General features: G+C 35.9%; 1 protein-coding gene across 2 annotated transcripts in view; it reads left to right on the top strand.

The window, feature by feature from the left end:
- Positions 1–9801, top strand: part of LOC149067952 (serine/threonine-protein kinase 26-like) — an 81827-nt gene extending 72026 nt beyond the window's left edge. For both annotated transcript variants that reach the window (XM_089252316.1, XM_089252315.1), the window contains 2 exons: positions 43–269; positions 4663–9801. In XM_089252316.1, coding sequence (XP_089108442.1) covers positions 43–269; positions 4663–4675 — 240 coding nt within the window. In that variant the 3' untranslated portion in view covers positions 4676–9801. The remainder of the gene's footprint in view (positions 1–42; positions 270–4662) is intronic.
- Positions 9802–17218: the final 7417 nt, after the last annotated feature.

Raw genomic sequence — 17218 nt, 5'->3', positions numbered from 1 at the left:
AATCTATGTTTTTCTCTAATGTCTGTTTTTCCTCTTTCATAGCTTAAGAAAAAGCACAAAAACAACACGAAGAGCGGCGGCGACCAAATCAGCGGTGTTCAGAGGCCGGATGTGATAGAAGAGATGCGTAACGCTTTCGATATCGCAGAGCGCTCATATCCTGGGATCAGCAATCTTTTTGTCAAAGAAGTATTCCATCGCTTGTTGCCTTCCGTGAGTACACATAGGTTGCAAGACCTCATGGAGAAACTCACACTTAGACAAATGGGGTTAGTTTCCTTTCCGTCTTATTATGTCAAGTTTTTTTACTGTCATTAATCTACCATGTATCATTTGTCTATCTAAGATTACGACTCTAATAAATATACCCATGTTTCTGCTGAGGACCCGCATGCACTTGTTTGCCACTCACACTTGTTTTATGCTCCTTTAATTACATACACGATTGGATATGACTGATAATTTTCTAAAAAATTCACTATCGAGTCACACATTTTATTGTCTGGCCACTCATAGTCATGACTTGTAACAGTATACTGAATATTGTAATATTCATGCATATGCAGTAAACCTTCTATAACAGGCACCTCCAAACAACGGCCACACTGTTTGAACAGAACACGTCCCATAGACTTAACATAACAGATAACCCCCACCAAACAATGGCCACTTTAGACATAGATTTGAAAAAAATACACATATGTGACGAGTTGATCATTTTTCTCACACCACAGTCATTTTCTGCACACATTATGCTATGAGAAAAATAATTTTCAACAGAATTTCCCCCTCCTCCAAACCATACAGATGAAAAAAAGATTTTTTTTTCCCTGGGTAGAAATGATAGATTGGTGTATTGAATTCAGTGGGGAGGAAAAATTATCGTTTTTTAAGTGATCTCTCTCTATAATAGTGCCGCAGGCCACTTAAAAGATCTTTAACTACTCCACAGTTGACTCAAGTGATTTGTAAATGTGTCCCACTTCACATGAGTAATCTATAAATTGGTTTGGATCACTGAAGTGATCGCACTCCACTTAAGTGATGTGAAACTGTATCACAGATCATTTAAGGGATCTGGTAATGTGCCACTTAGTTCATACTTACGAAGTTAGGTTTAAGATTGACCCAACATTTTGGCCGTGCGCAATGGGTTGAGCATGTATTGTCTAGCTGATCATGGTTGGAAACAAATAACTATTTGGAGTTGGTCTGTATCAGTTTTTTTCTCCAAGTCGTCTCTGTTGTGTTCTACCTCAGCACTGAAAACCTAAATTTTAGGATGTCAAAGCAGTGTTGTAGATTGATCGATTATTAAAATATTATTGATACAAACATATCTTCTCTATAATATAAAATCATAAACTCAGTTTCCATGTGAAATCAGTTATGATTTTGGATCAAGTTTTCATTAAACCACTGAAGGGCACGGTAGCCCAGATCAATAACATACTCACCTAAAGTACCAAAGTATGTTTAGAAATGTCTTCTCGAGTTCGATACCTGATTCATCCTTATCAGAAACTTTTCTGACACTGGTGCAACAGAGGCCGCGATATGACCACAGAAAAAGATTACTAGCACAGGGAGTCCCACATTGAGGGTTTAGCGCACCAACCTCTCGGTGAATATAAAAAACAAGGTTGCACATTTAAAATTGGCAATAAATTGTAGGTCCCGGGGTCTAATTAGCCCGTGTGTGCAGAAAATGGCCGTGGTGCGACAAAAATGATCAAATGATTAAACTCCTGGATATATCGGGAACCATTTGACCCACTGGAACCAAGTTATGTGTATGTACAGAGAGATATGTGTATGTACAGAGAGATATGTGTATATTGCCAATGCTCTCTCCTAACGCACAGGGTCTGGGTACCCAGGGTGGAGCATCAGACAGATACCTTCATGGGGAAGTAAGTTGGCAGGTTTCATTTCGAGGGGCCTTTGATGAATCTCATCGTCGTTTTCTTGTTGCTTTAACATTGAAAAAATTGCAGTAGCAGAACCCCGTGATGAATCCAGTCTGGGCTCCCCCCACTAAAAATCTACTTGAAATACTAGGAAGGCTTGGTCACCCTAGTATTTTAATACAATTAATTATTAAGGGTGGTAATTATTGACTGCCCAATAATTTCACATGTGCTTTCTTGTGGAAACTAATATTAAGTGAGTTAAAAGGTTTTGGAATTTTGTGACGTGTCATTTTTCTAACAGTCAGTTATGTGCCAAACTTTGAACTAACTCTCCGCCAGCAGCGGGTTGTCACTTCTTGAAAATTAATCGAAATATTCAATCTTATTAGAAGCCAATTTCTGCCTTCTTCCTTCACGATTAGCAGTTTTTCTCTCTATGTAATGTGATATTATAACTATTTATTACGTATAGCTTAAATTTTAGCTTCGTCTACAGTGTTGCAAATTTATCACCAGATTTGTATAGCCAAATGAGATCTGTTTGAAATTTTTTTAGCCAAATTAACATTTTTTTGCCAAAATGTAGCAATTTATTTACTTTCATTATCAAGTCAAATTTTTTGAGGGAAGGTGCATGCAGTGCATACGTGTTTACTGCACGACCATTATTTTACGTTGTCGTTTTAATCAGATTAAATTTGACCAATAAAACGACAATACTACTTTGGATCTTTTTGAGCTTTCATTGAAACTGTTACGCATAAAAAGCTTCAATGAAGGACGTAAACATTATAGCGTGGTGAATGTGTGACTGATAGAAACACTAAAATAATAACAATTCAATCGGAAACTTTTAATTAAACTTCTTATGTTATGAATTGACCTATTAAAAATAATTTTGGTTTTTTTCTATTGATTACACTACTCGGCACTGATTCCGAATCCAACACTGGTTTTATGAGATCGGTTCTGGTTTTTGGAATTAACTGAGAGTTGAATTTCAATGGTAATACCATAAGCCAGGTGCAGATCTGGTGATCACCCCCTCCCCCACAAGCAAAATCGTGATAATTCATTAAATTTTTGAAACTTTTATATGATAATATTGCATATATTTTTTCCAATCAATCCATTGAAAATTACCTGTATAAACGTTTTTGATTAAATAACAAATTCTAGGAAACTTTGACTAAAAAACAGAAAAAAATCAGGACTGTTCTGGAAAATACAGGATAAAATAAAGGATATATGGTCACCCTATTCAGTGTATAACTCATTTTATTTATTATTTTCTAATATCACTTCTTCCAACAGCAAGCTCTGGATCTGCTGAAGCCACAAGCAGCCTACAAATCACATTGAAACTGTGTGAAATGTAAATCATGAATAAACTTAATACATAAAGATCACTGAATGTGTTGAATAAAATAAGAAATTAAATAAAAAGTTGATAAGAAAAATTTTCATGCAAAAATTAGTGGCTGCAGACTCAAAAACTGGGGCCGATTCGGCAAAACCAATACCAGTTTCTAAATAAGCAACCCCAATATGCCCTAAAACCATAAAGCCATTACCATTTTGTGAACATAATTTTTTTTTTTTGGCTTAAAATTTGGCTATTTTAACCTACTTACAAATGTTTAGTTTTATGGTAGTTATTAGAGCGGAATTGCATTATTTGAAAAATAACTTCATCAGTCTCAAAAATTTTTAAGGGTAACTCAGTATACAAGAATATTGTACGCTGAATGCCATCAAATTAGAAATTATAACCACAAAAATAAATAAATAAAAATAACTAATCTATCTAATTCTATTAGTCTATCTAATTAGACTCCGAAAAACAAAGCAAAATGGCTAAAACACGCTTATCTATAACCGCTGCTGTAAAACTGGTGGTGTGAGATACAAAGAACATATTCTGATTGACTTGAAAAAAAGTTTATTCTCTCTCCTGAAAAGTTTGAGGGGAAAAAACTTGTTTTGATATCTGTCCCATTTTCTGGATTTCTGTGTGGGGGTTAATATATTTTTAGCATTTCCAAAAATGCCAGGTTATATGTTTGATGTACGGTTGGTGAATTTGGCAGACACTTTTCCGTATTAGTTTTTTACAAGCAATCACGTATGTAATTATCGGTAGTTACCACCGTGTATAATTATGGTAATCAATTACAGAATGGATTAACATTTTATGTTCTACATTGTTTGTAAATTTTTATTGGTTTTTTTTCTTCAGAATTTAAACGGCCACGTCCCAATAGCAGCCACATTTTGATTACCTTTAGTGATCATTTTGGGAGGTTTCGCTGTACACAAAAATTTTCCAGTTTCTGTGATGATGCTGCTGGACAGAACAGCAAAAATATTATTACAATGTTTCACCCTTCATAATATAAAGCCTCCTTAACTGAAGCGTATTTTAGTCAGTCGAGGCCCCAGGCACAAGAGAGAAAATTGGGGGTCCCCCTTAAATTAGAAAAAGTATAAAGTTTGGGTTTTTCGGGGCCCTTCAGAAGTTAGGGCACCTGCATGGTGCTCCTGCTGTTAAACTCGCCTCTGCTCTTTAATGAACATAACACTGGATATGGACTTTTCTGTTATCTTTTGCATTTGCCGAGTATATGAAAAGTTTTTGTATTCAATATTGATGTTGCCAATTCAGATCCAACAATTTTGTCTACCAATGACCGAATTGTTTTTTTTTTATAGTCCTGTTTCTGATTTTTTTTTTTAATTTTCTCCACAGGGATGGCTCTTAAAGGTGCAATAAAAGCGAAACACAAATAAAGAGAAGGAGAAATAAAAAGAATCGCCATTATATACCAAGAAGCAGGTTGTGTCACAAAGAACTGAATTCAGTCTTGTATCTCTGTAGTAAGAGTAATTATATCACCAGAACTGCGCCGTGTGCAAGGACTCTCACATCAATGTTAATCGAATGTAAATTAATTTTACTTTTTTTTTTTTACATTCCACATTTCGACCACATTTTCTTTTTTGAAGAAAGAGGAAAACTTCATCGGGCATGTGTTACGTTTTTCTTTTCCCCGCACATATATAAAAAAAAGACATTCGAGGCTTGAAACAAAAAAAAAAGCGGACTCTGCGTTTCGATAACGTTTAGAAGAATCTATAGGATATATAAATGAAAAGAATATATATATACATACGATATATTTACAATTGAATATTTTTTGAAAGTAACTTTTTTTTTTAAATTTCTCTCTTCCCCCTCATTTTTTTCTGATCGTTCGTGCAGAGAAAAATTGTATGCGTAATGAACTTGTTATGGTTAATGTACGGAGTTGTCTTTTTTTTGCTTTCTGTGTTCATATCGTTGCCATACACATTTTTGCCCGATATTATACATATATATACTTCTTGTTCTCGTTGTTTGCGTATTTGTCCTAGTGTATTCGAGAAAACCTTCCCCAGTGACTTTTGTGCCTTTTCTTATCTTTTTTAGGATGATTGATTGCCATTTAGTGTATTGATTTTTTTTTTAAAGTCTGTTTTACGTTTCCGAAATTTTTCAAATCGCTGTTACACGGCGAATCAGTTGAATATTTTCTATGATGTACATGTGTTGTTTTGAGTTCTGCGACTTTAGTTTGATTTCCAAATGTTTCGGAACCATTCCAGAAACGCATATTTTTACATGGTTAGGTTTGGATGCATCCTCTCTTTTCTCCAGGGGCCACACTTCTAGCTGCAGGAAACTCTGTGTCAGGACCACTTTTGGACATTTTTCAAGTGTGAGCGAATAACATTTTTGTGATTAAAAAACATCCCTCCCCTTCAATTGATGCCCTAAAAAATTCGCACCTTCTGAAGCCGCAGTTTGCAGGATTCAAGATCTGGCCCTGCTGGGTGTCGATCTTCCTTCATCTAACCAGCTTTCTTTGGGATGCTAACTTGCCTTGACAGCTATGAAGACCTTGCTCTTGCTCCAGAATGTGACTTGGGGGCTTCTGTGTGGACATGGTTGGATTCAGTGAAGGCTATATCCACATTGTGTGTGGTGTTGTCGACTTGTTGATTATTTGTTCCTGCATCTATCTTGAAATAGTGTGATCCAAGTGTCTATATTGTCCAGCCATTCCAGTTGAGTTTGCAGTATTCCTAGTGTTCTTGGAAATTCAAGCTGTTAGAGAAGTCCTGAGAGAACATCGACTGAAGGGCAATCGAATTCTAAGACGTTCAATTCCCTCTTTGAGAGGATGGCTTAAGATGCCTTTAAATGAGGGCTGCAACTATAGAAAGAACATTTTTCGTGGTAACCTGAGGCATAGCATGCTTTTGTCACTCCACCTCCCGATTTTGTTTAAATAAATAGTGAGAGGAACAGAAATCATGTGATTTTCATGGTGTCTCCTGACATTGGATCTGCTCTTCTGTAGTCGAGAACTTTTGAACCCTGAAACCATTGCATCCAATTCTATGAAATCTGTTTTATTAATTTTTTTATTTCGTTTTAGTAGGGACAATCAGATTTGAAATTCATTCAGAACAGATTAACTCTTATTTTCTTTAGACATTAGAACTCTCACACGTTTGTTCGGTCGTTAGTCTCGAACTCTACTACCTGTGGTATCCGTCCCAATATTGGAATGCATATTAATGATCGTTGTTGAAACATATCCCGTAACTCGTGTGATAGATATTGTACAACTATTTTCTGTCTCTGGCTTGGAAAATTTATACAGTGATGATCATATGACGAATCCCTCTGTGCTTGCTTGCTTCATTTTTCTTTTGATGCAGTTGAATGACCGACCTGTAATCTTGATGTTGTGCTTTTATGCATTATGGCAAATTCTTTCTTTTACTTCTCAATGATAAATACAATTAATTCTAGCAGTGTTCTGTTTTGCTTTTCTTTTTTTTTTAATCCGCTATATTTGCTTAATGCTCATATACTTCCGCGCTTGAAATTGTATTGTACAACATGAATATATGTATATGTGTGAGAAAAATTACTTATACTCGAAGCTCCGAAGTTGTTGATGATGTAATTAATCTAAGAAATTGCCGGTTTTTTTATCGGTGATGCTAACATGCGTTGGAAATTTGAAAATATGTATTTTTGTGCATCATATATTTTTCTGAAATGTATCGAGAAGTTCTCGCTCCTTTTCCCCCATGTCTTTACATCCACCCTCGAGCCCATGTATTTTGGAATTACAGCGTGTCTATAAATGAGTGGAGAAGTGTAAGTTTTTCCCCTCTGCGATGAGACTTTGTAAATATTATATAGTATGTATATCCAGATATTATATATATACAAACATAGATATTTGGACAAAAGAAAAAATATATCGTGACAGTGTTTTGCATCATATAAGTATGTCGTTATATTCTTTTAGAACTAATGTTTTTGAGTGTAATCAGCATTTATTGAAATCAAATCATGAGATCGAAATGTGTATAATTAAGATAACAAGACCTAGACAATTTTTTGATACTCCTTCGTCACTGTAAAACAGGATTGAATCGACTTCAGCAGGGATTTCTAATCTCCGTTCTCGTCATATAACATACTGATTAAATATTTATAATCTTTCTCATCTGTATGACATTATCCATTCAACTTCGTCCAATATTCTTTGGTAGATTTCTATTCTCATTCTTGAGTGTATGACACAATTGATTTTTCGCTGTAGGTTTTTAGCCTTGTTCTTTGCTGTTATGGATAGCATGGTTAATTTCTCACTGTAGACTTTTTAGGTCATTTCCAACTATACAGCACTATTGATTTGTTGTTACAGCTCTGCAATCTCATTCCTAGCTGTACAGAACTGTTAATATAATTTTGTGAAATTTCTGATCTTGTTTCTCATTTACGCAATTTGTTTCTTGATGCAGATGTCTTATCTCATTCTCAGCTGTATCACTCATGGATTTTTAGCTACATATTTATAATCGTATTCTCATCTGTACAGTATTTATACAACTTTGCCCGGTTTCTCTCAACTAAGTTCTATTTCCATTCCTGGGTCATTCTATGTCAAATCACCCAGCCATGACACCCATAGTCTGATTTCAATGATTTTTTTTATTTGTTGCTTTTACCTCTTTACTAACCGTGTGAAATATTATTTGAATATCTCTAAAACTTTGAGAAAAAAAAATATGTTGAAATTTATCAAAAACTGATGCAGATAACTTTTTTGAGGCTCAATTTTTAAGCAGTATTGTTTGAGAAAATTAATCATTACTTTTTCAATTTTCAATATATTCAAGTGAAATTTTCACTAAAGTCGTCACAAAAACATATATAATATGAATAAAAATAATTCATACATATACATTTGAGATTTACATGTTAAAAAATTATGTAAACTTTGTTTTTGTGAAATTTTTCGTTAGAAAAAATACTATTTTTCTAACATATTTTTAGACCAGAGGCACAGCAGTTACCAAAACAACTTTTATTTTAAATTTCTCCTAAATGTATGAAATAAAATACTGGAGAAAAAAATAATGGTTTTTTGATCGTTATTATATTTATTCCGGCTCAAAACACAAAATTCATCAAAATAAGACTGGATCGCTCCAATTTCAAATCATTCAACTAGATACTGAAATGCCGCCCATTGTCCCAGATTCCAATTGTTAATTTTTGTTTATTACTTCTACCATCCTTGTTTACCATGTAAAATTTCATGTACATGTCTCAAAAACTTTTTGAGAAAAAAAGTTTTCTAATCCCACAAATGACGTCTCGAAGGCTAACCATTCAAGCAATATTATTTATGAAAATATATCATAACTTTGTAGATTTTCAATGCATTCAAAAGAAATTTTCACTAAAATGCTCACAAAAAAATGCAGAGTATGAATAGACTATTTACAGACTAAACACGTATAGTAGCAGGATGCGCTGAGTGGAGACACTGCAGACTCCCTTGAACTTCAGCAAATACGCCCTACATGGCAACAGTAGAGAAATATATTTTTCTTACTTACAAATCAAAGAAAGAATTTTTAGACATTAATGTCAAGGTGAACTTTGGGAAAAAAAAAAATTGTCTCCACCACTAACGTCCAGAAAGTCTTTCTTTCATAGTATTTGTATAATTTTTTGCCCTGTTTTTCACAATCGACCTCTAATCTCACTCTAGAGTGTACCATGTAAATGATTTTTCACTACAGCACTTTAATCTTGTTCCTCACTGTATAATATGATTAATTTCCCACAATAGACTTCTCAGCTTAATGCAAATTGTGCAACATTATTGATTTTTCATCCCAGCTTTATTATCTCGTTTTCAGCTGAAGAATATTATCCATACAACTTTGTTAAATATCTTGGCACAAGTTTTCCTGTTAAGTTATTCAATACAGTGTTAATCATATGTTAATCGATATATCGTGCCATCATTATCATGCAACAAGAAGCATAACATTAAAATTAAAAATACATCTTATTTACATGTTTTTTTCTCGATTATGATGCAGAACACTATCACAAGACACTATTTGTTGTGATTAATATATATATATATACCCAAGGGAAAGAAGGAAAAAAAATCGTATAGAAATTCAGGAAAAGTCGATTATTTTTTTTTTATTTTACGATTACTATTTTTCTAATCGAAGAGAAAATCAATTTTTTTTTCTTCTCTTGTTCGTTTACCTTTGAAACACTCTTCCTGTAGACGGGAAGAGGTTTTTTGCCTTCCCCCCTTTCTCTCTTTTGATTATAAGTTAGAGAAATGAAGGAATGTTTTCTTTTTTTTGTGGGTTTTTGTGTCATTCTTTCGTGGTTTCATTTTTTTTTAGGGAATTAATGTAATTGAATTATGTAAATATTTTCAAGAAAACAGAGCGCAAGATAAAAAAAAAAACAAGTTGAGAAATAAAATGTGTTTATTTAGTGAAACTTTTCTCTTCTGTGTTGTTGGGGAGGGGATTATCACTGGTTTTTTTTTAAGCAAATTGTGTTGTATTTTTGTTATCTGTATTTATCCTGTAAGTTTTATTATGTTAATGAACAATTAAGGGATCTGGAAACTGCCGCCAGAATGCACAAAAGAAAACTACACTGCTCAAAACAATTACGGGAGCACATGGTTTTAACAAAATTACGCAAAGATGTATACCGATAAGTAACATAAAATGAATCATCCATAATTTAAAGCCTAGCAGGAAACGGAAGAAGAAAACTTCATATGCAAATCAAAGTTCATGACGTCAAAAACCAGAAAAAGGAGATAAGGGCAGAAATCGGGATGTTGCAGAAACGTCTGTTTTACTGCCGTAACTGTGAAATTCGATTGCGCAGTATTTTTTTTTTGAGACAAGGTGACTTGATGTCTCAACAACGTGATTTACCGGAATCCATGGCATGGCGTGTTATAGGCAGACTGGAATCCGGGCAAACACAACGTAGTGTCGCGGACGCTGTTGGAGTCACCAGAAGTGTTGTTGCAAGGCTGTGGAATCGATTCCAAGAAACAGGAAATGTTAGACGTCGACCAGGGCAAGGTCGGCCACGCGGCACTACAGCAACTGATGACCGGTATATACGGTTAACAGCCCGTCGAAACAGAACAGAGAATGCTACGCAGCTGCAAAGACTGTTGCTCTTGGCAACAAGACGAAGGATGTCCAGCCAAACAGTATGTAATCGGCTTCATGAGGGAGGGCTCTATGCACGTAGGCCAATGGTCTGCCTTCCGTTGACCCCACGCCACCGTGCGGCCCGAAGAAGATGGGCTGCTGAACATCGAGATTGGGAGCAACATGATTGGAGCCAAGTGCTGTTTACAGACGAGTCCCGATTCAGTCTGGAGTGTGACACTCGACGTGTTCTGGTATGGAGGGACAGGGGCACTCGAAATAACCCCGCTTTATACAGACGAGCTGGTTGGATGGTATGGGGTGGAATCAGCATAGGCGGAAGTACGGACCTGCATATCATTCGGAATGGCACTTTGACGGTCCGAAGGTATGCAGACGAGATACTGCGACCTCATGTCATCCCTTACGCTGGAGCCATTGGAGATTCCTTTGTTTTCCAGGATGATAATGCCCGACCGCATAGAGCTCGTCTGGTGGAGAACATGCTTGAAGCTGAAACAATAAAGCGTATGGAATGGCCAGCGTGCTCTCCTGACCTGAATCGACGACGCATTGCTGTGCGACCAAGGCCGCCTGTTATTGTCCGAGACTTGCAGATTGCGCTTCTTAAGGAGTGGAACAGTATTCCCCCAAAGTCTGATCGATAACCTCATCGCATCCATGGCAAACAGGTGTGCAGCAGTCTTAGTTGTTCGAGGAGACCACACGCCCTATTAAAACTCATGCATCATGTTTAAACAGTACTTTTTTTTACTGTTTACATGTAACCAAATAGTTGCCCTAAATCATCTTTTCATGTTTTTTCCATATTTTCAAAGAATTAAAGCTTAATTCCAAATTTTTTTACGTCTTTTTTCTGTATTGCGCATTGATACGCGTGTACTATCCATTGTATGCCAATACGTGGCTGTCTCGCACGGTTTTCTTCACTTTTTTGCTTGCTCCCCTACTTGTTTTGAGCAGTGTATCTTCCTATCCAAACGTAATCTCTTACTTTGAGTTTATGGTTCTGAAGATGCATACTTATCAGGGGAGGGGGGGGGGCGCTGTAGCCCGAGGCGGTAAATTTGAGGAATGAGTGGTAAATAACATTACTAGAATATGAGAGAGAAAGAAAGAAGCGCGGTTAAAAGTTTTTTTACCCACAAGCAGTAAAACCATAGGTGTGCTTAGAGAGTGGGACAATAAGTCAATGAATGACCAAACGAGTGAACTATAGGATTTGCAAGCATGTGAGTGACCAATAAAGCAAAGAACCCCTCTGTGAATGTTCAAAAGGGTTACCTAGAGAGCGACGGACAATAAATTATTGGTAAACAACAAGAGCGGGTGACTACGTCAGTAAGTAACCAAAAAAGTAACAGTTTCTGAATGTAGGAGTGACCGAGAAAGTGTGCCAGCATGTAAGGGACTGATTAAACAATAGTTCTCGGTTTGCGTAAATTCGATATATGTATAATATAGAAACAGATTTAACTGTATGCGATCACATGGAGCGTGCCGTGGGCTACACTTTTTAATTTATGGGGGCCTAACGTATTATCTTCTGCGCCTGAGACCTCAACCGACCCTATTCCACCTGTGTTTACGAGCATGCAAAAGCCGGAAAAAATAAATCCAATGGAACAATAGAGAAATTAATAAATCTATGGTCCCATATGAGTGTTTTTTTTAAGTTATTTCCTCCCAATACTAATAACTTCTCTTATCCAGTTCATGGATTACACGTCATTTCAAACTTTGAGAAGCTTTACATCAGAGATTTTTTTGCAGTCATTTCTGACGAGAATGAATACTCACTGATTTATGAAAACAAAGTCCTAGCTCAAACAAAACATAGCTCAATGCAATGCTTAGCAGGAAGTGACAAATATGAATTTGGTTTGAGGGGAATTATGGCCAGATTGTGTTTTGTAAGTAGAAATTTCGAAAACTGGTAGTGAGGAGAGTAGATATGGGTCCGCCTCTGCACTGGTATAGAATATAAGGCTGTTACCTCGTAAGTTGGGAGTGTTTCCTTCTATGGAAAAGTGTTTTTTGTGTCAAGTATGACGATTTCAATTGGTTTCGCGCATTAGGCACTTGACCAAATGCAAACAGTAGCATTTTTACAGGGGCCTTAGCCCAGGGAGGCAAATTTGAGGAATGAATAGCCAAGAAAATTAGTTGAATTGGAGAAGGTCAGCAGAATTTGTGACCCTAAATCTGCCTGTACCGTGACAGGAAGTGACTAGGTCAATGAGTGACCAAAGAGATGTTGAGACTTTGCAACCACGTGAGTGGGAAAAAGAGTGACTTAGAGCGTGTGCAAGCATGTGAATGACCAAAAAAATGACATAGATCATGTGTAAACATGTAAATGATCAAAAGAGGTATAAAGCAAGGAACCATGTCAGTGAGCTACCAAGAGACCTAGGGCGTGTGTAAGTATGATTCATGTATGGATATAGCCCATTATAAAGGCTAAAGAGGTCAAGGGTCAGATGATGGACAACATAGGTACATAACATGGTGTCAGGAAAGAAGAGCTTTCTAAGATGATTTGAGATAGGCCCCACTCTTATTGCTTCTTAGATGTGTGGTGCTGCTGGGAAACTGTTGTGTTCTAGAAGTTAAAAGTTGAATCAATAGACACATTTAAGCCACCTGGAGAGTTGATATTCAGCTCTGTCTGATCAATGGGTGAAATGGAAACAAAAGTTCGCGAATTTCATGCTTGCTTCAGAGAAGATTGAGAAGCCTGATGAGGTTAAAATCGCAATTTTGTTGAACGTCATTGGCGATGAAGAGAAGATTTTGGTTAGTTTAATGGAATATCAGAACACGCCTTTTCCTGATGTGAACTTATCTCCCGCTCAATTAATGTTTAATCGTCGGCTGAAAACAAAATTACCCATTTCAGAAGAATTGCTCAAAACTTAGTTAAACAAGAATGTGACCCACCTTTTGAAAGAAAAGCAAAGAAAGCAGAAACTATATTATGACAGAAATGCTCACCCCTTAGGAATTTTAAACAATGGTGAAAGAGTAAGAATTTGGAATTAGAAGTATGTTCTGATGAAGTATCTCGAGGAATACTTCATCAGAACATGCCAGAATTTCCTCGTCAATGATGGACAAGGGCGTAAAGTTATTGAAAATGTTGGGGGGGCTCAAGCCCCATACAATTGAACCTCGTTTATTCGTCGCGTCGTATAAACGAGGTTTTTAAGCACGTCGCCGAACAGTCGGGTCAAAGCGTCGTATAAATGAAAAACCGTATAACTGAAACGTTATCTCTACCTTACTCTTCCGCAAAAATTTCCCTAAGAAAACTAAAAATTATTGTAATTCAAAACCATAGTTCATGAAATTGAAATCAAGAAAAAATTATATTACAGAAAAAAAATTACTCGAAATACAGCACTAAGATTGACATAACATTGCTGTTTCATAAACCTCAAGCACTCTTATGATGTTCCTTTCAAGATTTGAAATACAAAAATGCGTTATTTATAAACTTAAACAAAAAATTCGTCTGTGTTGTTCGATTTCTATATTCAAGAAAAAAGTCAATAAAGCATAGAGTTCAGCTCTTTTGAAAAAAAATCAGTTCTGCTTCAAAGAACTGTTTTTGCGTGCATCTACGGTCAACAATCAACCTCCGTTAGCAGTCAGTTCATTTCGGAACTTGCAACAGATATTGTTGAAGCCACCTCCATTCCGTGGTCACATCCGCAGGCGATCAACGACCAGCCTGGCCCCAAGAACTTTTTCAGTACATATGTTATATCGATATGTTATACCCGGTTCCTACAGGAAAGTCTGTTCAAAGGTTCTGGTGCACCATGCGCTGGACCAGAGAGGGTGCCAATTTCACCATTTAACCTCTCCTTCAACATTACAAAGGGGCGTCAAAATGCGTGCTCACCCTGGTCGACCAAGCAACTACTTGCGGTCCTGTTTGCAACTGACATTCATTAATTTAATAGTTTGAAATAATTTCAGAGCAATATCTCAAGTGCAGTATTTTTCTGTCAGATTTAAGAGCAACACCTTTTAAAGCTCAGAAATACCTCAGATATGCGTGACCATGTATTCTGTTTTGAACATTGTCCCGTAACTCAAAGGTTCTGACTTTTGTCAGCAGCGGCTTTTTGCCCAATTCATGGTTCATCCGCGACTCCACGGAATAGCTTGGTAGATATTTTTACTTATAAAAGAACCACTTTTCAAAGAATAAATAAGCATACAAATCAATATTCCAGCTTGTCGCGCCGCCCCTGACAAAGGTTAGCTACACCGCTAGAAGCCACTACGCACACTTTGAGAAACACTGACGTAACTCATATGATCGTTGTTGTTCAGTTCGTTTCCATCTCAGCAGAAAGTAGTTTAGCGGGGATTGCGGAGGGGGGGGGGTCCAAACACCTTGAAAATGATTATAACTTTTTCAAGGACTTTTAAAGACTTGAAAATGAACTTTTTCTCTAAGGATTTTCAAGGAGGGTACGAACCCTGTCCCTATATACCAGGGCTTGACAAATCTCGGGCTCCAGGTCACCATGGCGACTAGAAAATCGATATCGGCACCAAACATTCTCTGCATGTGATTGCTGGAGTGGAATCATAGGATGACGAAAACAGTGTGGCCTTCGACATGGGAGAGGGGGGGGTCTCCGTAAGTCCTGAAAAAATCTAAAAAACTTCTTCAGCAAAAACCATGCTTGGCTCCTCAGGAATATGGCTGTTTCCTACATAGTTTTTGATTTGTCAAGATCGGCTATATTCAAATGACATCAAAACAGAAATCATTCAATGTTTTAAAACAGTATTGAAATTTATACTCGATGAAAAATTCAAAAGGCATGGTCATATAGGCTTATGCAGCCAGAGCCGCTATCCTATAAAATGTTTGACAAATGATTTTACTTCATGTTCATTTCTTTTTCTCTTTAGAGGGGGGGGGGGGGTGAAGAGGACAAAATCACTGAAAATATTACGATTTGATATTTTGGTTTTTTGTTGGTCGGCATTTCTTCGAGCAGAAATACTTCATTTCGTTTCATTTGTGTTCAATAATGTGCATTTCAATATAGTACAGGAGTACCGTATTTGATTTGCAAAAAATTCAATATAAACAAACAAAACAAAAATATTAAAATGTCTGAGTGAGTACAGTGTTTAAAGAGAGGAAAAATGCAACAAACACCATACTGAGCTCTTTCGCGTATTAATAATGAGAAAATTATTATTGCGTAATTAATGACAAAAGTTCGGTGTAGATAATATCTGATATGCTGATAATCTCATTATGAAATCAATGATGCAATAATTTTATTGCATCAATTAAAAAAATGTGAAGGAAGAGCAACTTTTTTGCGCATTAACCCTATATAGTCCCGTTGATTTTTGAATAGACATGGTAAATGGTCAAAAAACTACAAACAGGTTTTTTGGTATTTCAGAAAGTACATCCTTTAGTGTCATTTCAGTACAAGGTACAGCTATATAAGTACAATAATTTTTATCTATCTAGAAAAAGCTGATTCCTTGTTGGTGTCATATTTGAGAGCTGTCCCAATTTTACGTGCCCAGAGATTTATATTATAGCACCAAATTGAGGGAAATGGAAATGAAATTCAAGGACGAAACTATTCAACTTTGCTGAGCAAAATTATATCTGTTTATAGATAACATTAAAATTAAGGCAGACTATATTTTACCCTTAATTAATTATTTTAGCTAGTTAAATCCAGTATAATTAATTAAATTGCTGTGATGATGTATTGTTTCAGTTAAAAATATGCTAACAGTGCCAATTTACATCGGTTTCTGGAAAAAAAATAATTTTCAATACGTTTTATGGAGGAGAACCATAGAGGGTATAAAAACATTGGTTTCGATTTTATTTGGCCAACATAGGTGATCAGTTGCTATTAATATTAAGGTGCGCCGCAGATAGCAAACGTTTAAAAACCCATTGGCATAGCAGCTCGCTTATTTTTCTTAACAAACACACACTTCAGTATTAGTATAATACTGAAGTCATACTGATATCAGTAAAAGTATAAATACTTTTTTTTTAATTCATAAATCAGAAGGGGGGAAAATCTTTGTTTACATATAATATACGTCTGAGCGAGTGCTTATTAACCGAAATTTTAGTGTTTTTTTGCTCATATACTACTGATGTATGTAAAACATTTCAACGTTGAAGGACCTGCAGGACCGGTAATTATTTTTGGTCAAGCATTATCTTATTTGCAATCATTTTCAATAAATCAATTGGTATCAGTTTTGACCATAAACACCCACGTGATAGATATGCCATTCATATTTTATCCTAAAAATTAATTTTAACAAAAATAACTTAATAATCTAACGATATAAAAATTTTCAATCATGTAATGCTGACCACGGCCTATCGAAAACCACGGTTTAAATCACCAGGAATAACTAAACATAGCAGCAATAGCAAACAGTTCGAATGAAACGCATATTTATACATTTCGTTGATTTAAAATAAATATTTATTGTATCCTCATGTTGTTCATGTCAAATACTCACATTTAAATTTACGCAAAAAATACACACAAGAACCTAGTTATACAATTATATAGTTTCTGAACCGGTCCTAATTTCTGCATGAAGTGGCCCATTTAATTTAAACAGCACAGTATTTACTCTATTCGCTAATAAACTAAGCATCTTTGACCCTATTTATGCAGGGTTAT

The sequence above is a fragment of the Pholcus phalangioides genome, unplaced genomic scaffold (assembly GCF_987345545.1).
Source record: "Pholcus phalangioides strain wild (caught in Gottingen) unplaced genomic scaffold, Ppha-v1.0 ptg000028l_1, whole genome shotgun sequence".
In the NCBI taxonomy this organism is placed as follows: domain Eukaryota; kingdom Metazoa; phylum Arthropoda; class Arachnida; order Araneae; family Pholcidae; genus Pholcus; species Pholcus phalangioides.
Note: the sequence above shows the minus strand (reverse complement) of the source record. Positions and strands in the feature narration are given on the sequence as shown.